General features: G+C 42.6%; 1 protein-coding gene across 9 annotated transcripts in view; it reads right to left on the bottom strand.

Annotated features, from left to right (window-relative positions):
• Window positions 1–27,056, bottom strand: part of ULK4 (unc-51 like kinase 4) — an 819,452-nt gene that overhangs the window by 196,210 nt on the left and 596,186 nt on the right. For all 9 annotated transcript variants that reach the window (XM_056520600.1, XM_056520601.1, XM_056520598.1 and 6 more), the window contains 2 exons: window positions 24,518–24,681; window positions 17,337–17,435 (listed from right to left, as the gene is read on the bottom strand). In XM_056520600.1, coding sequence (XP_056376575.1) covers window positions 17,337–17,435; window positions 24,518–24,681 — 263 coding nt within the window. The remainder of the gene's footprint in view (window positions 1–17,336; window positions 17,436–24,517; window positions 24,682–27,056) is intronic.

Raw genomic sequence — 27,056 nt, forward strand, 5'->3', positions numbered from 1 at the left:
GTTTACGGATTGCCAGCTGAAAATGGAAATGCGGGAGTTTTGATACTAGTGCATAAACACTTTGCTCACACGCTCATCTCACAAGACACTGACTGAGGGCAGGATATGCCATGTCCTAGTCTTGGCAGACTTAGCTTATATTGTGTATATGCCCCTAATGACGCACAGCCCCCCCTCCCCTTTTTTTTTTTTTTTTTTAGCTCTTTGCAGACGACTTTGCAGGGTGACAGTGAGAGGGGTATTCTGGTGGGAGATCTAAATACAGTTCATTCTAGTGATGAGGACAGACAACGTTTGCCTGAGGTGACGGTTACCCGTAGAGGGTCAAAGACTGTCTTATCTGATCTTTTACAGAACACTGCCCTGACTGACATCTGGAGACATTTACATCCTGATGGGAGGGAATTCACATTCTTTTCTCCTGTATGGGACGCTTGGTCGAGAATTGATTATTACCTTGCCTCCCCTTCCGTGCTCCATTGAGTGACGGAGGTTGACATTGCAGACATTGTGATCTCAGATCGGACATTGTGATCTCATGCTCCACTGATACTTATCTTGACCCTAGTTACTCTGAAAGGTTCTAACATGTTGTGGGGTTTCCTCCTCAGTGCTGACGGCAGACACTACTTTCCAAGCTCATTTACATAACTGGTGGATGTCATATTGTGCCACTAATGCTGAGCATGTGGATAACCTGCATTTGTTCTGGGAGGTGGCCAAGACAGTATTGAGGGGACACATTATGGCCTATGTTACCCATAAAAATAAATCTGCAAAATCTTCCTTTCCTGCTGCTACGCAACTGCTTAAGGCTGCTTATAGTGACTTTCTTAATTCTCCTGACTGCTGATAAAAAAACTGTGAGGGAGAGGGCCCGAACTGACTTAAGAGAGAAGCAGGAACACATGGATTAACTATTTAGGGACCAGAGGGCAGCCACTTATATTAGGTTTGGCAATAAGGCAGGCAAAATGATGGCAAATTTGGCCAGGGGATGGAGACCTGTTATGGACATTAGGGTCACGACGGACAGCTCAGGTGTAAAACAGACACATCCCATGAGTATCAATCATATCTTGGGAGACTTCTACCGACATCTGTATTCCAATAATACTTTGGATAGGGAGAGGGGACTTGCATTCCTGAGGACTTTTTGGAGTTCTCACTGAATGCACCAGTCACAGTTGAGGAAATTGGGGAAGCTGTAAAGGAACTTAAGCGAGGAGAAGCCCCAGGACCTGACTGCTTTGGCCCAGATTTCTACAAGATGCTTAGGGAGGAGGTGACCCCCACTTTGACAAAGGTGTTCAATTTCATGTTGACGGACGAGGTAATGCTTCCCTCTGGCAACATAGCTTACATAAAAGTAATACCAAAACATGGCAAACCTCAAGATTTGGCCTTTTCTTACAGAACAATATCTTTGATAAATCAAAACTGTAAATTACTTGCTAAGATATTGGCTGACAGATTAGTCAATGTCTTACGGAGACTGATTGGCCCACATCAGGCAGGATTCATTAAGGGGCGATCAGCAGTTACCAATATTAGAGCAGTGTTGGCAGCCCAGGATGCTGCTGGAAGTGGGAATCCCTCCAGGACTCCACCAGCCTTGCTAGCCGTAGACACTGAGTAGGCCTTTGATAACATTAGCTGGACATGGCTGGGGGACGTCTTGGATGGATTCGGCTTGCAAGGTATTTTTAGGTCCTAAATTGACACGTGTATTCAGCCCCTGTGGCGAAAGTATACAAGCTGGGCTTTGTGTCCCAAACAGTTCAATTACAAAAAGGGACGGGTCAGGGGTCCCCTCGCTTTGTCCCCTTTTCTTTTTGATTTGGCATTGGAGCCCCTGGCGCGTCACCTTATAGACTCCTCCCTGTATTCAGGGATTAAAATCAAACTTACCTGCTTTGCTGACTACATGTTGGTGTTTCTGGATTCTCCAGCTCACCAGGTGCACAGTGTTCTGGAGGCGCTTACGTTTTTTTGCTCCCTTTCTGGATTTTGAATCAATTCGACTAAATGCCAGTTGTTGTTCCTGGGGAGGGGGACGATTCCTGACTTACCTCACTCTGTTGTGGAGGTGGTCACCTCCAAATTGACTTATCTGGGCTCTTGTATAATCTTAAAGGGGTAGTCCAGTGCTGAAAAACGTATACCCTATCCTAAGGATAGGAGATAAGTTTCATATCGGAAGTTTTGATCTCCTGTTCGGGGCCCCGGCTTGCTGGCCAGATAGCCACCGCACGAAGCGGTGACTGACACGCCCCCTCAATTTATCACTATGGCAGAGCCGCTGCGACTCTGCCAGAGTTGTATTGAGGGGGCATGTCAGCCACCGCTTCGTGCGGTGGTCAACACGCCCCCTTCCTGCGGGCTGCCGGGGCGCAGTACAGGAGATTGTGTTGGGCCCCAGCGGTCGGACCCCCCGATATCTGAAACTTATCCCCTATTCTTAGGGGATAAGTTTTTCAGCACTGGATATCTCCTTTAATTATTAACCTTTATTTCTCAATGTTAAGAGAGATCTTGAGAGATGGGCATCTCTACCCCTGTCCCTGGTAGGCAGAGCGCACCTAGTCAAAATTATGTGCTTTGGGAAATTACTTTATCCCTTGCAGACCATGCCACTATTATGACGACACGTGGATGTCCAATTCTTGCAGTCCCTGATTATTACGTTTTTTGTGGAAAGAGTAGATGTCCTGTATAGCCCATAAGAAATTGCAGTTGACTAAATGTTTGGGAGGCCTCAACATGCCATGTATTAGAACCTAAAATCTAGCAGCACTCTTCTGACACGGTAGGGATTGGCTACAAGGCAGCTCATATTTCCCGGACACTGAGCTTGATAGACAGCTGGTGGCTTCCAGGGACCTAAAAGCTTTACTTCACTCTAAATGCACTGAACCACCGACCCCGATTAGAAGTAGTGCTTTGCTACATGACACCATTGCCTCTCAGTCCGAAAACTCTATGATCTGCCTTTTAGTATATCCCCACGCATGTCCTTTTGGGGCTCCCCGGCTTTTAAAGGGGTACTCCGGTGGAAAACTTTTTTTTTTTATCAACTGGTGCCAGAAAGTTAAACAGATTTGTAAATGACCTCTATTAAAAAATCTTAATCATTCCAGTACTTATTAGCTGCTGAATACTACAGAGGAAATTCTTTTCTTTTTCGAACACAGTGCTCTCTGCTGACATCATGACCACAGTGTTCTCTGCTGACATCTCTGTCCATTTTAGGAGCAGCATATGTTTTCTATGGGGATTTCCTCCTACTCTGGACAGTTCTTAAAATGGACAGAGGTGTCAGCAGAGAGCACTGTGGTCATGATGTCAGCAGAGAGCTCTGTGTTCCAAAAAGAAAATAATTTCCTCTGTAGTATTCAGCAGCTAATAAGTATTGGAAGGATTAAGATTTTTTAATAGAAGTAATTTACAAATCTGTTTAACTTTCTGGCACCAGTTGATTAAAAATAAAACGTTTTCCAAAGGAGTACCCCTTTAAGTTGGGACTTGACAACAAACTCTTCAAGATCTGGAGGGACAAGGGGATTTCCACCTTGCGTGACTTACTGTTATACCCTAGGGGCACCTTCTTATCCTGGCTTAAGGTAAGAGACAAATATTTTACATCTTCACACATACTGCAATATTATCAACTTCTGTAAGTCTAGGGCTCGACATTTAGATTCTTTAGCAATTGAAGCAAAGTTTATTGAACTATTAGGACAACGTACTGATTTGCATACACTGTGATCCATCTATAGTGAGTTACGGGGACATGACACACATACTATGGCAATCTCTGTCTTTTGTCATTGGGCCATGGTTGTCCCTGTTGATGACCTGACAGTGGCCCTGTTACAGGGCTTGAAACGTGCGTGATGCTGTGGTAAGAGAAGACTGGAGGGAAATGCATTTTAAAATTCTCCACAAGGCAGTCTACGCTTTTAACTTCTCGCATTGGGAGATCCCCCCACACTATGTAAAGGCTTGCCCTAAATGCGCACTTGATAAGGCGGACCTCATACACTGTCTATGGCATTGTGAGCCAGTGGCTGACTTTTGGAAGATCCTGCGACACTAGATTGGGATTAGAGTTTGGGATGTAGAAGTTCCCCTAGACCAACTACACTTTATATTTCACTACATACCAGCTGACTCCTCCGTATCAGAAAAGGGCACTGTCACTGTTTGTGGCAGCATGGGGAGACCATATAGTGGCTGAATGGCACAACCTGGATTTGGCTGAAACATGAGGAGACCATATAGTGGCTGAATGGCATAGCCTAAAGGTGGCTGAAGCATGAGAAGAGACCATATAATGGCTGAACGAGACAGCCTGGAGGTGGCAGCAGCATCAGGAGTCCTGAAAGTGACCCGGTGACATAGTGGTGTGGTGGGTGTCAATACCAGTACCCGGTGATGAAGGTGGGTGAAAAAAGGTCTGATGGGGAGGAATGTTTCTAACAGGGGAGCAGTGCCTTAAATATGTTTGGCACTATCCATATTTGTGAAGTGTTGGTGTGGCACTATGGTCAATCTACTCTGATGCATCAGGCATTGGTGGTTGGAAATCCTGGCTGATCCATGTTTGATTCATCTTCACAAAGGTCAGTCTCTCCACATTTTTCGTGGACAGACGAGTTCTCCTTGGGGTGACTATGGCCCCCGCCGCACTAAACACCCGCTCTGATGGTATACTACTGGCGGGAAAGAACAGTTTTTACAGGGCTAACTCTGCTAGTTGCGGTCACAAATCAAGTTTGGCTGCCCAGAAGTACAGGAAATCTTCAAAGTGTGTTGGCATGGGCATGCGCTTGGATCATCAAGAAATCGGAGATGGCTTTTCTCTGTTCGTACAGTCAGCCCAACATTTGGAGGGTGGAATTCCAACGCGTGGCAACGTCACAAATCAGACTATGTTGGGGGATACCATTCTGACGCTGCAGCTCAAGGAGGGTGTGCTTTGCGGTGTACGAGTGGATGAAATGCATGCAAAGTTTCTTTCCCATTGTTAGGATGTCTTGCAAATGGGGGGAACACTTCAGGAACCGTTTCACAACCAGATTGAACATGTGTGCCATGCAGGGCGAAATGCTCAGCCTTTCCAGTCGCAGCGCATACAAGATGTTCTTCCCGTTGTCAGTCACCATGGTTCCCATTTTCAGTTTTCTTGGAGTAAACCATGCTCTGATTTCTTTACGAATTACTTTTAGCAGTTCCTCCCCGTGTGACTCTTCTCGCCAAGGGAAACCATGAGAAGAACAGAGTGACACCACCGTGCCCTACACACATGGTATACTGAAGGGCCACTGAGACTTGTCTGGGCAGTGGAGGATGAGGACACAGTGGAGGATGAGGAGGTGGAGTCGCACAAAGTCCCAGGACCAACAGCCTGAGAGCGTGAAGGAGGAAGTGGCGTGATCTGTCCAAGTTGGTGTTGTGGCAATGCAGGAACCACATTCACCCAGTGAGCAATAAAGGACATGCATTTTCCCAGACCATAGTTACAGCTCCAGACGTCGGCACTGCCGTGCACTTTGGTACACACCAACAGGCTCAAGGACTGGCCCACCTTCTCTTCCACAAAATTGAGCAAGGCTGATAATGCCTTCTTCACAAAGAAATGATGGCTTGGCACTCTCCACCTCGGCTCGGCACAAGCCACCAGTTCTCTGAAAGGTGCAGAGTCCACCACTTGAAAAGGGAGGGACTGCAACTTGGACAGGAGCACATGCAGCTTCTGAGCCATTGGATGAGTGGGTGCATACTGTTGTCTCTTGGACATGGCTTCGCTGATGGATTGTTGGCGGAATGGCTGACTAAAAGTAGAAGGAGCAGGAGCATCTGGAGCAACAGAAGGAGGGTATGACACACAGCTCTCTTCGGCTGAGGTGGTGGAGCCTTGGCTGGCTGAAAGAGGGAGTGGCGGGGCCACTGGGTGATGCAGTAGGCTGGACCACTACATCGGAGCCACAGTTCTCCAAGGCCGCTTTATGGTGGCGAAGCATATGTTGATGCATGGCTGTGGTGCCAACATTGGGACCCTGTCCACGCTTCACCTTCTCCCGACATATCTTGCATGTGGCTATGTGAACGTCCTCCGGATGCTTGATGAAAAACTGCCACACCGCCGAGTAGCTGATTTTCCAAACAGTCCGCACTAATTGATTGCTACTGCCGCCATCTCCAGGAACCCCTGTTCCACTACCTCCCGGGAAGGCAAGGCTGCCGCGAAGCAGGTGGTCTCCCCCGGGCACGTTTGGCTCCAGAATTTCCACTTCTGCCCCCATGCTGACTGCCAACCATGCTACCACCTTGCTGGCTCAGCTGCTGCCTCACATGCAACCTGCAACTCTCGTCTCCTGCTGATGATGATGATGAAGCCCCTTCTGCACACGGCTCCCAATTGCGATCGGCTTCATCATCATCAAGTGTCTGCACGTCATTGACGTCCTCCTTAGGTTCCTCAATAGTGTCTGCTTCAGGACCCTGAACCTTGGCAACACCACCTCCCACGTCACTCTCCTCCTCACAACTTGCTCGCCTTGTGATGAAGTGGATGACAGTGTTAACCAATCGATGATGGCAGATGGGTTGCTGGTCGAGACACAACCGCTAGCTGATACCGGGAGCTCAGGCCTCTCGCTATGACTCCTGCTGCCACTCACCCCTAGTCTGCTGAGACCTCTGCCTGATGAATTTAGGCCTCTTTCAGTCCTGGCACTTGGCCTGACATACTTGTGCGTATAGGAGGGGAGTACAATACACTTCACTACGCTTAAAACAGTATTTGTCAAGAACACCAGCCAGTGAGTACTTTTGCCTGGACTTTCACAGTATCTAGGCCCTTGACAGATTAACAGGTACAAAATAGTACACTACTTAGATGTAGGTATGTGGTATGCACTTATGAGGGCAGAAAAATGCGCTTCAGTACGCTTAATAAATGTATTGGAGTAAAACACCAGCCGGTGATTACTTTTGGCTGTCCTTTCACAGCATGTAGGCCCTTGACAGATTAACAGGTACAAAAAAGTACACTACTTAGATGTAGGTATGTGGTATAAACTTATGAGGGCAGAAAAATGTGCTACAGTACACTATAAAAAAAATAACAATAACAATTGCCCACAGCACCAGCAGTACACAACAATGCTGGAGCACACAGTATTTTTGCAATTTTGGGTTTAGTGCACAGTGACTATTAGGAATGGACTGCTGGGTATGGATTATACAGTCTACAGACTAGTATAACCAGCAGGTATAACCAGCAGACCAGTTGTTGTGGAACACACACAGATTTGCCCTAAAAAATTATTTCTCCCTCCTGTGAAAATGTTTCTGCAGCTGAGGCAACACACAGGTCTCTGCCCCTCTCTGTAATACAATGCTTTTCACAATGACTGAGGGGTTAATCGGTGCAGTAAGAATTAATTTCTGTGCAAATACGCTGTGCTCTGTGTCCTACAGAAGGCTGAGGTGACTAAGAGGTGAAACGCTGCTGCAACAAGCTTTTCTGCGTAACACACACAGCGATGTCCGTCCTATCTCTATGCAGTGTAATGAATGATATGACGAGCCGCAAAATGGCTGCCGAATATATAGGGCTGTGACATCACAGGGGTGACTGGCTGCTGATAGGCTGCATCCTGCATGTGATTCAGGGTCATCCCGCCTACTTCCCTTCCCGCCTTCCTTGCCCCATGTACTGACATATGGATCTGCCATTTTAGATGCTCTGGAGCCTGGACCGCAGTAAATGGAGTTTATTGTTTTATTGTTTATATCCTCAAATTCGTAACGAGTTCGGGTTAGTCAGCTTTGTTTCACTCATCTCTAGTTATATTGTTTGTTTGCGTTTTACCTTTTCCTATGCGGTTTTCGTACTGGATAGGGATTGAATGTGTTACCTACCTTTTTGCAGAGCATTGAGTTTTTGTTTGGAGGGGGGGAGGAGTGTTGGGAGAGGGTGAGGGGGGACTTGTTCCTATTGTTCTTGGGGCTCTGTTACCTGCTCCAGTGTCCTGCAAGGGAGGATTTTCACAATTGCTATCCACTGACTGATTGCACTGTAAACAAGCATCTAACTTGTGTAATGCAAATGCCTATTATGTCCTTTTTTTTTGTACCATATGCACGTTTCTGTACCACCCTTCTTTTTTCTTTTTTTTTTACCTTAGTACATCATCATATGATTACGAACCATATCACACATATAAATAATCCTACGGTTTTAGGTCCGGTCACAAAACCGCATACGGGGCAAAACTGAGCCGACCGGAGTCACCGTTTGACTCCGGTCGGCTCATTAAAGTAAATGGAGTCACAAGCTGATCCGGCTGGAGTACAGGAGCGCCCGGTTTGCCCCTTCCCCCGCCGGATCCGTAACCCGTATGTACAAAACGTGGTGTGAAAGCAGCCTAAACTGTCCACCCAAATTCTAAATTTATTATTTCACATACTGTAACATGAAATTCATCAATATTTGGGGCTTCTTTAGACATCCATTTTCTCGCTACTAAAAGTCTGGATACAAATTGCACTTTACCTCTTAACACCTTGTCCATCCTACTTCCTTCCGATCTTCCTCCACCTATTGACCAGGTTATACATTTTTCTCCCTCCTCTGACCCTAACCTATTCTCAGTCAACCTTATAATCTCAGACCAGAATTCCTTCAATATTGGACACTCAAAGTACATATGGAAAAAAACCATTTCTTCACGATCACATTTTAAACATTTATATTTTTTTGATGTATCTATTTTTGCCAGAAGTTGTGGCGTATAATAGAGCCTATGTGTTACAAAAAAATGTTTAATCTTATGTGATCCATTTTTAATAATAGTAGAACTCTCTTCCCAAATTTCTTTCCACTCTGACACTTGTCCTATATCCTTTTCCCATTCCTTCATACTTGAGTGTCTCAACCCTTGACCTTTTACCTCCAACATCATTTTATACAACTTAGAAAGAATTTTTCTATTCATGCCATCCCTTAAAAGTCATCAAATGATCTGAGTGCTCCACTCTCAAAAATTGTATACTATACATAACTTATATGTATTCCAAAACCTCCACTCTTGTTCATCTAATTCTTTAAATTACATATTATTAAATTATCTTGTGCACTCTAATGAACCTTCCACCTTCATAACTTTTCTCATTTGTGCTCATACTCTACCTACCATTTCTGATAAAGGCTCCTTACCGTTTAACTCTGATTCTAGAAGTTCTCCCATATCATCACACACATACTTTTTTTTACTTTATCATATTCACAAAATAATCCATTTCCTTTCATTTCTTTATATATCTTAATTGTGCTGCTATAAAAGAGAGTCTAAAATCTGGAATAGCTAGATCTCCTTTCTTCAATTCCTTACATAAATAACCTAATTTCATTCTTGTTTTTTTTTTTTTTTTTGCCTTTCCAGACCGGTTTTCTTTCCATGGCTTCAATTTCTTAAAAAATTGGTTTCCCCAGCCATACCGGACAATTGGACAAAACAAACAAAATCTGTGGCAGAACTATCATCTTTAATAGACTAATCCTATCTGTCATACTCAGTGGCAAACCTATCCAGATTTAGATTTTCGCCTTTATCTTTCTTAAGGTAGGCCATACATTTAATTCCGGATATTTCTTAATGTCCAGTCCTACAACTATCCTCAAATACTTTCCTCCTCTATTATTTTAAATTTTACATGAGATATCTGTATATCCAGTGGCATCAATACAGTTTTGTGCTAATTTATACTTAATCCTGATTTTTCCCCAAACTCTTCAATTTTATCTATAATACAATCCAATACCTGTGGCGTATTTTGAATATATAGTAATATATCATCTATGACTAGTGATATTCTGTCCTCTGTCCCCCGACATCCAAACCCATCCATTGGTTCCATATTTCTGATCTTTATTGCCAATTGCTCTATTTGGAGGGCAAATATGTGGGGGGGGGGGGGGGCAGAGGGCAGCCCTGCCTGGCTCCCCTTGTTAATTGGAATCCCTCTGACTGTACCCCATTTATCAAAACCGATGCCCTTGGCGAACCATATAATAATATTCCCAACCACTTCATAAACCCCTCTCCAAACCCATACCCCCTCATAACAGTCCAAAGGAAGGGCCACTCCACCCTGTCAAAGGCCTTAACTGTGTCCAATGACAGGATGGAACGATCCCCCCCCCTCTCCCTCTGACTGCGAATTCCCAAACAATCTCCTCACATTATCCACTGTTGTTCTATCACTCATAAATCCACACTGATCGGTTAATATTAATAATGGCAATACCTTCGCCAATCTCACAGCCAAGATCTTTGCCAGTATCTTCATATTTGTATTTAGCAGCAAGATTGGCCTGTACGCATCAGGTTCATATTAATCTTTCCCAGGCTTTAGAATAAGAGTTATTACTGCCTCTCTCATAGAGGGGGGTAAAGTTCCATTCTTAAAAATATCTCTAAATAATCTTACTAGTCTTGGAACAAGAATGCCACCATATTTTTTGGATTGTTCATATGGCAGCCTATCTGGGCCTGGGGCTCTTAATCTGGGTGCTTCTCTAACCACTTTCCACACCTCGCTTTCCATAATTTCACTATCTAATACTTCTATAGTTTCCTATGTTAGTTTTGGCAGCTCAAAATTTTCAACATATGTTTGCATTTCCTCTTCTCCTATTCCAAGTTGTAAAGTGTATAGATTTTTATAAAAATCAGAGAAGACCTTGATCATTTCTTCCTGTTTTTTTTACCATCAATCCATCTTTATCATTGACAGCTACAATCATTGTTTTTTCTTTCATTTCTTTTGTCAAATTGGCAAAAATCTTCCCAGATTTCCCTCTTCTAAATACCTTTTTTGCTCGGACTGAAATATTACTTTTTTAGCCTTAGCCACCAATAACTCGTTATATTTCGCTATTGTCTCCTCCCATTTCTTTCCGTCTTCCTCTGATCTTGTTTCTATAAAATGCTCCTCCTCTTCTTTTCTCACCTCTCTCTTTGTCCTCACAATTTTTTCTTTCCAAATGCCTCACAGTACCGCCTTAAAAGCATCCCAGATAATACCCTCTGAAGCTGATCCATCATTAGTTTCAAAGTATGCCTGTATTTTACCAATGATTTCACTATGTACCTCTATCCAGAAGGGGTCCACTCTCATACTTATCTGCCTTATCCTCTTTGATATCATTTTTAGCATCAATGGGGCATGATCGGATATACTCCGAGGTTCATATTTGATGACTTTTATCCAGGGCATAATCTCTTTATCTTCCATTACCATATCTATATGGGACAATGTTTTCTTGGATTTATTGTAACAAGAGTACACTTTGAGTTCTGGGGTTCTCTCTCTCCAATAATCAACCCATCCTAGCTTCACCATAATTTTTTTTTAAGTGGTTATACCACATTTGGGGCTCTGTCTTCCTATACTTAAACTATCTTTTTCTTCACTGACCACTGCATTGATATCATCCATCACAACAATTGGGACACCTCCTTTATCATTAGCATACCTTCATAATTCATAAAATATTCCAAATGAATAGGGGGTGGCACATAGACTAAAGCAAACAGCAGTCTTCTTCCTTCCCAGTTTATTACCAAAAACACAAATCTACCTTTATCTACTTTTGAATTCAACACCTCTACCTTTAGACCTTTGTGTATTAACACACTTAGACCTCTAGAATAACGGGAATTTATTGAATGGAATTGCATAGCAATCCATTTTCTCTGTAAGATTTGAAATTTTTCATCTGTTAAGTGTGTCTCTAATAAGCAGATAATTCCTGGCAGATGTTTATCACTTTATAGACTGCCGTCCGTCTCATCCTATCCGCCAACCCCCTCACATTCCACATTAATATCTTCATTCAAATGGAACCATCTGTAGGAGAGAAAAAAAAAAACCTTCTGCTACCCCAAGCTTCCCCCCCCCCTTTTTAAATTGTCAAACCTCTTTCCGACAATTTCTCTATCTTAAGCCCACCACCCGGCAAGCCAACTTGTCATTGCCCACACGACAACATAGCGACATATCAGTAATTATATTAAAACCTAATTAGTTTACTTAATCCCTCTTTTTCAAGCCATTCATTTACCTCCTCCACCGAAGTGAAGAACCATGACCTTTCTTTGTATATCACTCTAAGTTTGGCTGGAAATAATAATGAATACCTAATATTTGCTTTTCTTAACCGTTTTTTCAATTGTAAAAAATTTAACCTAACCTGGAGGGGGGAATTTTGAAGGTACCCAGTGTGCCCTCTCTACTTCAAATACACTGGAGAGGCTTTGTTTATCAACATTTTCGAACATCCAGTTCTTAACAAATCCCCTACAATAATTTCCTTCTGGAATACCAACTATTCTTAAATTTGAACGTCGCCCTCTATCTTCTAGGTCCCACTTTTTGGACACAATTCTTGACACATGCTTGAGAGCTTACCCATCTCTTTCTCTGTCTCACCCATTTTTGGTTCCACCCCTTTAACGTTTTCTTCAACCTCAATCAACCTTTCTCAGATTTTTTGAAAATCCTGCCTTAATATTGCAGTATCCTGTCTTACTTCTCCTATCTGACTTTGGACCTCCCTTATTGCTATATTCCTTTTTTCTACACCATCAAATATTTTATTGAGCATCTACCTCATTTTCCTCTTCTCTCTCCTCCTCTGAGTTTTCCACTACCGTTTTTTTTTTTGTCCCACCTTTCCACCTTTAGTCACAGGGGATCTAAGGATTTTTTACATTGAGCTTCCACCCACCGCTTCCTCTCCTTTTGTCGGGTCGATGTCCAACTTCCCGACATGCGGTTAGGGGCCAAGTCTTCTTTTCCTGCATTCTTCTTACCCCCCATTATTGTACTGTTAAGGGACCGATTGCTACTCGCCTTTGCTCACTCCTCGCCCTCACTTCACCAATGGGTTACCTTGAAAAATTAACGCAACAGACCCCGCAATTATTATGAACTATGAATGTTAAAATATGTTAGTTAATATACAACTGTTAATACACAACTGTTATAAACACAAATGCTATAAACACTAGAACACCCTAATGATCACTCAACAGCTTGAGAGCAATAAACATAAAAAAAAAAATATATATATATATATATATTTTTTTTTTTTTTTTTTTTGGTGTGTTTTAAGTCAAAACCAAATTACCCAGGGCCCCCATCCCCCAGAGGGCCCACTGTCACATTCGGGACATCCCTGTGTCCCGAAAGATCTTTTCGGGACACAAGGATGTCACGGTTACCTTTCTGCGGCCCCGCGTTAACTTTAAAAACTCAGGGGCCGCCGGGAGGTAGCGTACGCAGGGAAGTCACTGACGTCCCGTGCGTGTGCCCATAGGAACGGAGAAGCGGAGCATCAAAGAGGAGGACGCACACTGGCTGGCATGGTAAGTTACCAGCTGCATGTCAGCTTCGGTGCTCCGACCACCGCTCCTCCGGTCCCAGGACCTACTGCTTTGGCCTATAGGCCATAGCAGTAGATTTTGACCCCTGACCGGAGGAGGGGAGGATGGAGCACTGAAGTGGGGCAGTACACAGACATACAGCCTCCAGCATTACACTGTATATGGCTGAAGGCTGTATGTCTGTTGGGGCCACTGCCTACCTAATGTGGAGGAACTACTACCAAATGTGGAGGAACTACTACCAAATGTGGGGGAACTACAACCTAATGTGGGGGAACTATACTGCCAGCCTACTGTGGGGGAACTACAACCTAATGTGGGGGAACTATACTGCCTACCTAATGTGGGGGAACTACAACCTAATGTGGGGGAACTATACGGCCTACGTAATGTGGGTGAACTACAACCTAATGTGGGGAACATACTGCCAACCTAATGTGGGGTAACTACAACCTAATGTGGGGGATCTATACTGCCAACCTAATGTGGGGGAACTATACTGCCAACCTAACGTGGGGTAACTACAACCTAATGTGGGGGGAACTATACTGCCAACCTAATATGGGGGAACTATACTGGCAGCCTAATGTGGGGGAATTACAACCTAATGTGGGGGAACAATACTGCCTACCTAATGTGGGGGAACTACAACCTAATGCGGGGGAACTATACTGCCTACCTAATGTGGGGGAACTATACTGGCAGCCTAATGTGGGGGAATTACAACCTAATGTGGGGGAACAATACTGCCTACCTAATGTGGGGGAACTACAACCTAATGTGGAGGAACTATACTGCCTACCTAATGTGGGGGAACTACAACCTAATGTGGGGGAACATACTGCCAACCTAATGTGGGGGAACATATTGCCAACCTAATGTGGGGGAACTACAACCTAATGTGGGGGAACTACAACCTAACGTGGGGGGAACTACAACCTAATGTGGCGGAACTATACTGCCAGCCTAGTGTGGGGGAACTACAACACAATATGGGGGAACTATACTACCAGCTTAATGTGGGGAAACTACAACCTAAGGTGAGGGAACTATTCTGCCAGCCTAATGTGGGGGAACTACAACCTAATGTGGGGGAACTATACTGCCCGCCTACTGTGCAGGAACTACATCCTAATGTGGGGGAACTATACTGCCTACCTACTGTGGGGGAACTACGATCTTATGTGGGGGAACATACTGCCTACCTACTGTAGGGGAACTACGACCTTATGTGGGGGAACATACTGCCTACCTAAAGTGGGGAACTACAACCTAATGTGGATGAACTATGACCCAATGTGGGGAAACCATACTGCCAACCTAATGTGGGGGAACTAAAACCTAATGTGGGGGAACTATAATTCCTACCTAATGTGGGGAACTACAACTTAATGTGGGGGAACATACTGACAACCTAATGTGGGGGAACATACTGCCAACCTAATGAGGGGGAGTTACAACCTAATGTGAGGAGAAACTATACTGCCAACCTAATATTGGGAAATTACAACCTAATGTGGGGGAACTATACTGCCTACCTAATGTGGGGAACTATACTGCCAACCTAATGTGAGGGAACTACAACCTAATGTGGGTGGGAACTATACTGCCAACCTAATGTGGGGGAACTATACTGCCTCCCTAATGTGGGGAAACTAAACTGCAAACCTAATGTGAGGGGATTCTACTGCCAGCCTAATGTAGGGGAACTATACTGCCAACCTAAGGTGGGGGAACTACAACCTAATGTGGGGGACCTATACTGCCAACTTACTGTGGGGGAACTACTACCTAATGTGGGGTAACTATACTGCCTACCTATTGTGGGGCAACTACAACCTAATGTGGGGGAACATACTGCCTACCTAATGTGGGGGAACATACTGCCTACCTAATGTGGGGAAACTACAACCTAATGTGGGGAAACTACACTGCCTACCTAATGTGGGGCATACTGCCAAACTAATGTGGGGGAACTATACTGCCAACCTAATGTGGGGGAACATACTGCCAACCTAATGTGGGGGAACATACTGCCAACCTAATGTGGGGGAACTACAACCTAATGTGGGGGAACTATACTACCTACCTAATGTGAGGGAACTTCAACCTAATGTGGGGGAACATACTGCCAACCTAATGTGGGGGAACTACAACCTAATGTGGGGGAACTATACTGCCAACCTAATGTGGGGGAACTACATCCTAACGACTTTTTGGACCCCACTTTTGATTTTTCCCAGGGCCATGCTAAGCCTAAAATTGGCCCTGCATGGCCGCTACTCAGTATCTGATTCTATATACTCTGGAGCACAGCACCTTAACCCCTTAAGGATTCAGCCCTTTTTCACCTTAAGGACTGAGCCCTTTTTCGCAATTCTGACCACCGTCATTTTACGCATTAATAACTCTAAAGCACTTTTACCGAATATTCTGATTCTGAGATTGTTTTTTCGTGACATATTCTACTTTATTTTGGTGGTAAATTTTCTAACTTTGAAGCTCTTTGCTTGTAAGAAAAATGGATAATCCAAATAAATGTTATTTTTATTCACAAATACAATATGTCTACTTTATGTTGGCATCATAAAATGGACATATTTTTACTTTTTGAAAAAATTAGAGGGCTTCAAAGTAGAGCAGCAATATTCAAAAATGTCATGAAAATTGCAAAATCTGAAGGAACAGATGTTACAGAACTACAACTCCCAGCATGCCTGGGCAGTCTAGGCATGCTGAGAGTTGTAGTTTGGCAACATCTGGAGGGCCACCGTTTGGGCACCACTGTAACAGTGGTTTCCAAACTGTGAATGATTCCAGCAGGCATCCCAGTCCAGTCCCCAACCAGCTAGAAGCAGGGACCGGAATTCCCACGGGTGTATGCATACGCCCTACGTCCTTAAGGACTCGGGATGCAGTGCATATGCATACGCCCCACGTCCTGAAGAGGTTAATGAATAGAAGTGGTAAAGCACAAACACCAAAGTTCTTCAATCGAGCTCCATTTTTTGCTATAGACTCACACCACGATTTTGCCATACTGTTTTCAATCAGTTTTTCTAAAGACACTATTACTGTTTTTAAAAGTGCATACGGTTCCGTCTGCTTTTATAAAAAAAAAAACATGTTTTTGAAATTTTTATTTAAAAAAATAAAAAAATAAAAATTTCACTTAAGGATGTAAATGCCCATGTGCAAAGTAAAAACCGTAAACGATTTCCAGTATGGAGCTCAGCTCCTCACACCACTCTCGTCTATGGGCACGTTTCCTCTGCTCCATTGTGCTCCGGGAATCCCGGTGTCCCACGTGGGTCGTAGCCTCCTCCACTCCTAACAACTGCCTCACGGCTATTCATCAATCTTCCACAGCTTTGCATCTGGCCATCACCGCACTTCTCCACCGTGTCTCTCCACTACTCAGTGTCTCCCACTCCAGTCTCGTGCCCTCCACTCCTGTCAGCGGCAACCCAAGCTGGCTCCCGGGGCTCCGTAGCAGCAGCTCCCTCACACAAGCGGCCACAACATTACTGGTATGTGGGATAGTTTCGCTGGCTGGCTGTGTCGGGTGGTTAGAGCAGCGTCTCACACGCACCACTCACATGCCCTGCCTCGATGCTCATGCAGCTTTGTCTATGAGTCATCTCTTGTCCATGACTCATGGACAACCACCACCCTTGTGTTTTATTGCAAAATAAAAATTAAATTATTATAAAAAATTAATAAAAAATTATTTGTTTCTGGTAAACCAAATGGTACAAGATACACCCCCCCCACCCAAAAAAAATATTATTATTATTATTATTACAGGTTGTAATGCAAAAAAAAAACATGTTGCCGGAGATTTTAGTAAAAGTTATGCTGAAATTAACTTACCAGCTGTACCAGTAAACTGACTAAATCTGTCAGAGGTTTATTCATAATGAGAAGATCCTCAGCTGTGTGTGTGGCTCCACTTTGCCCAGACTTCTGAGCCTAGAAATGTAAAGTATATTTCTGGAATTACTGTTGTATTTTCAGTGTCTTGAGAACATTCACACTGAATACTTTGGATTAGAGATGTGTAAAGCAAAATGTGTCATAAGTAATTTTCACCTGTATAGCACAAATAATAAAAATAGGACAGTTGAAATGTAAATTCAACTAGGATAGAATGTTTTAGACTTAAAGGAAGCAGTAACTATATTTCTCATTTTGTAATATTTTACAACATTGATATTCATTTATAAAACATCCTAAAGCGTGTGCAAATTCTGTTTTGAATAACTTCTTATGGGTATTTTCACACGTTGAGGTTGTGTCTTTTTTTGCACTGAGCTTTATGAAATTGTGGTAGAATGGAATGGTTTTCCTGCTATCTTGTGAAATTGCTAAGTTGTAGCTGTGACCTTTTTCTTTAATTTTATTAACCTTTTTTATTTCAAGTACAAGACTAGAGTGCGTGATTCTTTCACTGCTCACATATTATGCTGCAACACTTTCGTATTGTAGTCTGTTATGTCAAGGGAACACTGAGAAAGCCATTCCACTGTATATACTTCTAAGGCTAGGTTCACACTGCCGTAGTCCTCCGCTAAAGGGAGCTTCGATGTTTGTTGGAAGGATGTTAGCTGGGCGGAGAAAAAAATACTGCATGTCCGACTCCATTAAAGTCCATGGGATCCATAGGGGTGCCGCAGTGTTATGCTCCAGTTTGGATCAGTGTTATGTCTGATTTCCACCATTGCAGCAAGGCATCAGGACTTATTGTAGAAGACCTAAGAATAATGCTGGCCACATATTGATCTGAAGACCAGGCCAATAATAAGGTCATGTAACATAGTAACATAGTTAATAAGGTTGAAAAAAGACCAGAGTCCATCAAGTTCAACCTATATTCCTAATGAGTCCCTACTGAGTTGATCCAGGGAAAGGCAAAAAACCCTCATACTAGAGGTAAAAAATCCTTCCTGACTCCAAATATGGCATCAGAATAAATCCCTGGATCAACGTTCTGTCCCTATAGATCTAGAATCCATAACCAGAAATGTTATTACTCTCCAAAAATGCATCCAGCCCCTTTTAAACTCTTTTACAGTGTTCACCATGACCACCTCCTCTGGCAGAGAATTCCACAGTCTCACTGCTCTTACAGTAAAGAACCCCTGTCTGTGCTGGTGTAGAAACCTTCTTTCCTCAAGATGTAGAGGATGCCCTCTTGTTATAGATACAGTCCTGGGTATAAATAGATCATGGGAGAGATCACTGTACTGCCCCCTGATATATTTACACATAGTTATAAGGTCTCCCCTAAGCCTTCTTTTTTCTAAACTAAATAACCCTAATACTGATAATCTTTCTGAGTACTGTAGTACCCTGGTTGCCTGTCTTTGAACCCTCTCCAGCTCCACTATATCTTTCTTGTACACTGGTGCCCAGTACTGTACATAGTATTCTATGTGTGGTCTGACTAGTGATTTGTACAGCAGTAGAATTATTTCCTTGTTGTGGGCATCTATGCACCAATTGATGCACCCCATGATTTTATTTGCCTTGGCAGCAGCTGCCCGACACTGGTCACTACAGCTAAATTTACTGTTAACTAAGACTCCCAAGTCTTTTTCCACATCAGTCGTCCCAAGTGTTCTCCCATTTAATACATAATCCCAGCCCGGATTTTTCCTCCCCATGTGCATTACCTTACATTTATCAGTGTTTAACCTCATCTGCCACTTCTCAGCCCAAAACTCCAACCTATCCAGATCAATTTGTAGCAGTGCACTGTCCTCTATAGTGTTTTGATCAGTAATGAGCGTGTTGTTATAGTTGTAAAAAGTAAAGGTTAGTTTTTTAATAATGACAATGTATGCAACTTTTCAAGATACTTTCTGTCATTTCCTCCTTCTTTTCTATATATCTGCCTGCAATCACTTCTCAGAACCTTTATTGTTCACCTTTAGCAGACAAAAGTCTGTCCTAATCACATGATTGATATTTAGGTGCAGGACTGATTGCTATTTTTTTTTTCTTAAGTCTGTTTCATTAAAGAACATAACATGCATCAGACTGAGAACTGCAAGGAAGGTGTAGATATTAAAGTAAACAGAGTTCAGGTCCTGAGATTACTAATTTAAAAGGAATCTGTCACATTGTTAGTGCAGTCCTATACACAGGTTTTCTGCAGTGGAAAATCTGCGGCAGACCCCATAGAAGTCAATGTAATCTGCCGTGGATGCAGCTGCAGTGAAAAACCCACTATAGCTTAAAGTAGAACTATGGCAAAAATGTACTTACCCCTATCCATAGGATAGAGAATAAATCGCTGAAGATTTTCTAGCAAAAGTTTCTTCAACTTCTTCAGTTTAGGCCTGCACCTCCTCAGCTCCCAGTAATGATTGGAGAATCCTGCAACCTCAGAGGATGTGATGCTCAGGGGCAGCTGATCAGCCGATAGAGGATAAATCGCGGGACCCCGGCTCTCACTGAGGGGCTTGTGTAATTTAACGGTAGACGGCATGTGCTCCATTCATTTTTATGAAAGCACCTATCATGCTGTACTCCGGTCTTTTCAGCACTCCCATAGAAATGACTGGAGCGATCGCCGTCTGCAGCATGCGCTCCTCACTGAGTGCCAGGTCCCATCCCGGAGTTCTTCTTTAAGTCGTAGCCGGTTTTCAGCTGCAGTTTTGCCATACTGCCAAAACCATGGCAGATTACATTGACTTCAAAAGGGGTCTGCCACAGAAAAGTGCAGAAAAACCTGTGTATAGGACTGCATTGTTTATGTGACAGGTTCCTTAAATGAGTAATGTAAGGACCTGTTCTCTGTCTACTTTAATATCTACACCTTTCTAGCAATTTTCATTCTGCTGTCTGTTATGTTTTTTAATGAAAATTAAACACCTAAGGAAAAAATAATTGTAATCAGTCCTGCACCTAATTATCAATCATGTGATTAGGACAGACTTTTGTCTGCTAAAGGTGAACAATAAAGGTTCTACTGAATGATTGCAGGCAGAGACATAGAAAATAAGGAGGAAATGACAGAAAGTATATTGAAAAGTTGCATACATTTTCATTATTGAAAAACTAACCCTTAACTTTTTACAACTATAACACCAAGCTCATTACTGGCCTGGTCTTCAGATAAATATGTGGCCAGCATTTTTTTCATGTCTTCTACAGCAAGTCCATCATTAAATTTTAAGGTATACAAACGGAGTTAAAGACAATTTTAGCCCTTTGCAATCTAAAATTGTTGGAAAAAACATAATAATAGTTTCCTTGGGTCTTTCCATGGCTTCTGGTTAATCATTTTCACCTTTTGTAGTAAAATAATACTGACACGAAGAGAACCCCTCGCAATCTCCAAGACAGGACCCAGGTGGGAGGAGGAATTCAGGGCCAGTTTTAGACTAAGTGTGGCCCTGGGCAAAAATAAAAATGGAGCCCATGGGTCACATGACCAAAGATCACCATGTTGAATTGTGCTGCATCTCAGCTGAAGGTCATAACACAAATGCATTATAGGGTCCAAATCTAAGCTATATAGGAAGAGATTTATGAAAACCTGTGCAGAGGATCAGTGGTGGAGTTGCCCACAGCAACCCATCAGAGGCCTTTTTAAAAATGAGAGTAGCATCCTCTACATAGGCTTTCATAAATCTCCCCCATAGTGAATACTTTCTTGTTTAAAGCGCAACTGTCACACAAAAATAGGTCAATAACCTGTCAGCACAGCATAAGCCGATCACTGGTATACTGCGGCCATATCTTTGTTTTGGCACTCCTTGTCTTCTATGCTGTAAAAATGGCTTTTATCTACAGTTGCCAAAAGTCAGAGAGGCGTAGTCAGGGATCTACAAGCTCTTTTCTGACATCACAGCACTGACTGAGAAAGAAACAGAGCCGAGTGTCAGTCAGACTGGGGCGCTGTTGTGACGCCAGAGAAGAGAGGCTTGGCAGCCCCGGGGCATTGTAGATCCCTGGCCACTCCTCTCTGACTTTTGGCCACTGTGGGTAAAAGTAATTTTTACAGCATAGAAAACACAAAGTGCCAAAACAAAGAGATGGCTGCACATGATCCCATGTCACTCCATTATTTCTCTATAGGGTCTCCATACATGTGAGTGCAGCGATCAGCAATGTTTATAAGTCCCATAGAGAACAAATGGAGCTGCAGGTGATCATGTGCTGCTGCTCCATTCATTTGGGGGACAAGGGACCTCTATTCTCATGACCAGTGGTGGTCCCAGGGGTCAGGTCTCACCGATCAGATATTCTGTTTATTGGTGATGACCTGTATTGGTGACTGGACCAAAAGACCATCCCCCCTCCACACATTGCTCCCCGTGGCCCTCTCTCATATATACTTTTCTGTATGACCCCATATCTCACATATACTACTCCGTATGTCCCCCAATCTCACATATACTGTTCTGTATGACCCTGTATTTCACATATATACTGCTCCCTATGACCTCCTATCACATATACAGTACAGACCAAAAGTTTGGACACACCTTCTCATTCAGAGTTTTCTTTATTTTCATGACTATGGAAATTGTAGATTCACACTGAAGGCACCAAAACTATGAATTAACACATGTGGAATTATATACATAACAAACAAGTGTGAAAATATGTCATATTCTAGGTTCTAGCCACCTTTTGCTTTGATTACTGCTTTGCAAACTCTTGGCATTCTCTTGATGAGCTTCAAGGGGTAGTCACCTGAAATGGTCTTCCAACAGTCTTGAAGGAGTTCACAGAGATGCTTAGCACTTGTTGGCCCTTTTTGCCTTCACTCTGCGGTCCAGCTCACCCCAAACCATCTCGATTGGGTTCAGGTCCGGTGACTGTGGAGGCCAGGTCATCTGGCGCAGCACCCCATCACTCTCCTTCTTGGTCAAATAGCCCTTACACAGCCTGGATGCCTTAATGCCTTCAATGTGAAGCTACAATTTTCATAGTCATGAAAAGAAAGAAAACTCTGAATGAGAAGGTGTGTCCAAACTTTTGGTCTGTACTATATACTGCTCCCTATGACCTCCTATCACATATATACTTCTCCCTATGACCTCCTATCACATATTTACTGCTCCCTATGACCTCCTATCACTTATTTACTGCTCCCTATGACCTCCTATCACATATATACTGCTCCCTATGACCCCCTATCTCACATATACTGTTCTGTATGACCCCATATTTCACATATATACTGCTCCCTATGACCTCCTATCACATATATATATATATATATATATATATACTGCCCCCTATGACCTTCTATCACATATATACTGCTCCCTATGACCCCCTATCACATATATATATATATACAGCTCTCTAGAACCCCCTATCACATATACTGCTCCCTATGACCACCTATCACAAATATACTGCTCCCTATGCCCTCCTATCACATATATACTGCTCCCTATGACCACCTATCACATATATACTAATCTCTATGACCCCCTATCACATATATACTGCTCCCTATGTCCTCCTATCACATATATACTGCTCTCTGTGACCCCCTATTACATATATACTGCTCCCTATGACCTCCTATCACATATATACTGCTCCCTATGACCCCCTTTCACATATATACTGCTCCCTATGACCCCCTATCACATACTCTCTATGGCCCCTTATCTCACATTTACTGTTCTGTATGACCTTCTATCACATATATACTGCTCCCTATGACCCCCTATCACATATATACTGCTCCCTATGCCCTCCTATCACATATATACTGCTCCCTATGACCACCTATCACATATATTCTTTATTTTCATGACTATGAAAATTGTAGCTTCACATTGAAGGCATTAAAACTATGAATTAACACATGTGGAATTATATACATAACAAAAAAGTGTGAAACAACTGAAAATATTTCATTACTGCTTTGCACACTCTTGGCATTCTCTTGTTGAGATTCAATAGGTAGTCACCTGAAATGGTTTTCACTTCACAGGTGTGCTGGTGTGGAGGAGGTGTGATGGTGGGGGGTGCTTTGCTGGTGACACTGTTGGGGATTTATTCAAAATTTAAGACATACTGAACCAGCATGGCTACCACAGCACCTTGCAGCGGCATGCTATTCCATCCGGTTTGCGTTTAGTTGGACCGTCATTTATTTTTCAACAGGACAATGACCCCAAACACACCTCCAGGCTGTGTAAGGGCTATTTGACCAAGAATGAGAGTGATGGGGTGCTGCGCCAGATGACCTGGCCTCCACAGTTACCGGACCTGAACCCAATCGAGATGGTTTGGGTTGAGCTGGACCGCAGAGTGAAGGCAAAAAGGGCCAACAAGTGCGAAGCATCTCTGGGAACTCCTTCAAGACTGTTGGAAGACCATTTGAGGTGACTACCTCTTGAAGCTAATCAAGAGAATGCCAAGAGTGTGCAAAGCAGTAATCAAAGCAAAAGGTGGCTAGAACCTAGAATATGACATATTTTCACACTTTTTTGTTATGTATATAATTCCACATGTGTTATTTCATAGTTTTGATGCCTTCAGTGTGAATCTACAATTTTCATAATCATGAAAATAAAGAAAACTGAATGAGAAGGTGTGTCCAAACTTTTGGTCTGTACTGTACCTCTAGAGTTCAGGAGGCCCTTTTGGACATTTGCCCAGGTTGTCCCCCCTGTTATCACAATCTGTGCAGAGGAAAAGTTGACCAGTTGTCCACAGAGACCAATCAGATCGCTTCTCTTATTTTTAAAAGGCTTCTGAAAAATAAAAATAAAAGCCATTTTGTTGCTATAGGCAAGTGGCCAACTTATCTTCTGCACAGGTTTTGATAAATCTGCTCAATGGTTTTTCTGAGCACCAAAATCTAAGGTTGTGGAGACTGACTTTCCCGCTTACTTTGTATAGGCAGCTGAACCAGTTTTGCTTTGATTTCCAGTCTCTCATAATTTTCCACTTAGGTTACTGATCTTTACTTTTGCACCATGCTTTTTCAATTTACCTGTGCATACTATTTGCATATTGAATATTCAAATGGAATAAAATGTTGTATATAGCATGTACTTTTGTTTCCATACCTGAATGACCACTCGTACTACACCAGATGTGTATTTTAGAATACAATGCAGAACCTCAAGAAGAGAAAGTAGCTGGGCATTGGCAGCTTTTAATCGACTTTTGTCATCGTCCAGATACAAAGCTGCTGTTTCCACAATCAAGTTTGAAACATGGTGCACCAAGCCTGCATACATAAAACATACATGATGTTAAAATATGTCACATGTAAAGCAATAACAGCTCATTTAACATTCACATTAAGCTGTCACTGTTTTTGGATTTAACTATTTCTGTTGATCACCAGGGTTGTGTACATACAGACATTTATCGAAAACCCACCTCCACTAATGTACAACAAAAATAAAGAAACACAGCTCCACATCCACCACTTGTATTTTTATCTACTTGCTTCTCAGCATAATTTCAAAAACTAACAGGTTGATAGTATACATTTTGATCAAAAAGTACAAGCCCACTCGCCACGTCAAGGCCACCTAGTCAGAGTGGGTCCCAAACCTAGCAGGAGACTGCATATGGGTTTCCTCCTACCATTCTTCCAGCCCTCTGTTTCTATGTTTCTATGAGTGGGCTTGTACTTTTTGATGAAAATGTATACCAACAACCTGTTAGTTTTTGAAATTATGCGAAGAAGCAAGTATATCAAAATACAAATGGTGGAAATGCGGTTATGTTTCTGTTTCTCTTTTTTTGTTCCACCTCCACTAATCAACTGGCAAAAGTTATCATCATGATCCCCAGTCAAGTGGTCCCATCCATGTGGTCGGTGTTCTTTCTGTCATTACTTACCTCATACTAAATAATTTGCTAATCGGTTGGATAACTGACTTTATGTCACTCAAGATTTCATAAACTGTCAAACTATGGGAGTGATCTATGCTGCTCAATAGAGCTGTCCCAAATTGTATATTGGAAAGACTGCCCAACAGTTGGAAAGACGGTTCAACAGAGGATTTCCAAGCATTTAAGTACAATCAATACACACAGACCGATACTCCACTATCACGGCATATGGAAAAAAAACACATGGCATTAATCCCCTGGATCTTAAGTTTTGGGGTATTAGCAAATGCAAATTGGGACCCCATCGTGGGAATTTAAATGTAAAATTGTTACGTGAAGAAGAATGTCAGATACACCGCCTTCAACTTATTTTTCTTTTTTTTCTTTTTTATAAATTCTTGCCTTTTTTGTAAATTATTTATGAGTAGATGCCTTTAAAACCACCTGTTGGTCATATTTTGAACTGATTATTTCCAATATAGAATATTAAACTTTAATAGGTGTACTTTACCATTTGCAATATGAAATACATAATATCTCGTTGATTGTCTATAGATATAATATACACTAAAGATATATATGTATTGCAGCCACACCATCACACACAGATGTACATATTTTGTAGCAAGTATAGTATCGTGCACTAAGAATTTTTTAACGAACGAGAGTAGTGGGTTGGAAGTTTTTATCTGGTGTAAGGCAATAAAAGTTATGTTTTTATACACTTTTTGTGGATGGCAAAATTAGGGTTTTTGTGGCAACATTATGTGACCAAAAGATAATATGGATAAAATTGGATCATCTGGCGACTTTGTCGAGTACATATGATATATATCTTATTTGTCTTTTTTTTTGTTTTATGTTTATTGTATTAAAGGAGTATTCCAGTGCAAAATAATTTATCCCCTATCCAAAGGATAGGTGCTAAGTTATAGATCGTGGGGGGTCCGAGCGCTGGGGCCCCCTGGGATCTCCTGGATGGGGCCGCGGCAATCTGCAGGAAGTGAAGTTTCGTCCCCAGCAGAAAGCCGCGGCAGACACGCCCCCGCGTCATGCGTGGAAGGAATGCCCCCTATCCAGCATACTGCTGCGGCCCCATCCAGGAGATCCCCAGGGGCCCCAGCACTCGGACCCCCCGCGACCTATCCTTCGGATAGGGGATAAGTTTTATTGCACTACAGATATCCTTTAACTTGTACTTTAAAACTCCTAATAAAAACTACTGAACCAGAAATTGGACCATGTGTGGAATTGTATGTTGAGTATGGTTTTCGGTTACAATGGTCCAGGAAAGACCATTATATGTATTGTAGACTACTGTACTATGTATAGTATTAGAATCTCTACAAAACATTGAAATCCTGCCTTCTAAATGTCCCCCTATTGACAATAAAGCCATTGTAAATGTCAACTTATAGCCAAAGAGGATAAATAGACACACCCATTTCAATGAATTAAAAAAGTAACTAACATATCAGAGTCCTGAATAAGATTCTCAACATTATTTTTACATGGTGAATACAAATATTTGAGAGTAGTGCCAAAATTGATTTACTAAAAAGTCACCAAGATCATCAGATAAAAATATCTGCATAAAGAGAAACATTGCAAGAGCGACAAGGTATTACACACCAGGGCCTGGGTTCATCAAACCACTGGATACTGAAGATGGTGCACTCACCCAATTACTGGACATAGGAGACTCCAGGACACCAAATAAATTATTACCAGGGGTTTTCAGTGATACAGGGCACCAGG

The sequence above is a fragment of the Hyla sarda genome, chromosome 5 (genome assembly GCF_029499605.1).
Source record: "Hyla sarda isolate aHylSar1 chromosome 5, aHylSar1.hap1, whole genome shotgun sequence".
Taxonomy (NCBI): domain Eukaryota; kingdom Metazoa; phylum Chordata; class Amphibia; order Anura; family Hylidae; genus Hyla; species Hyla sarda.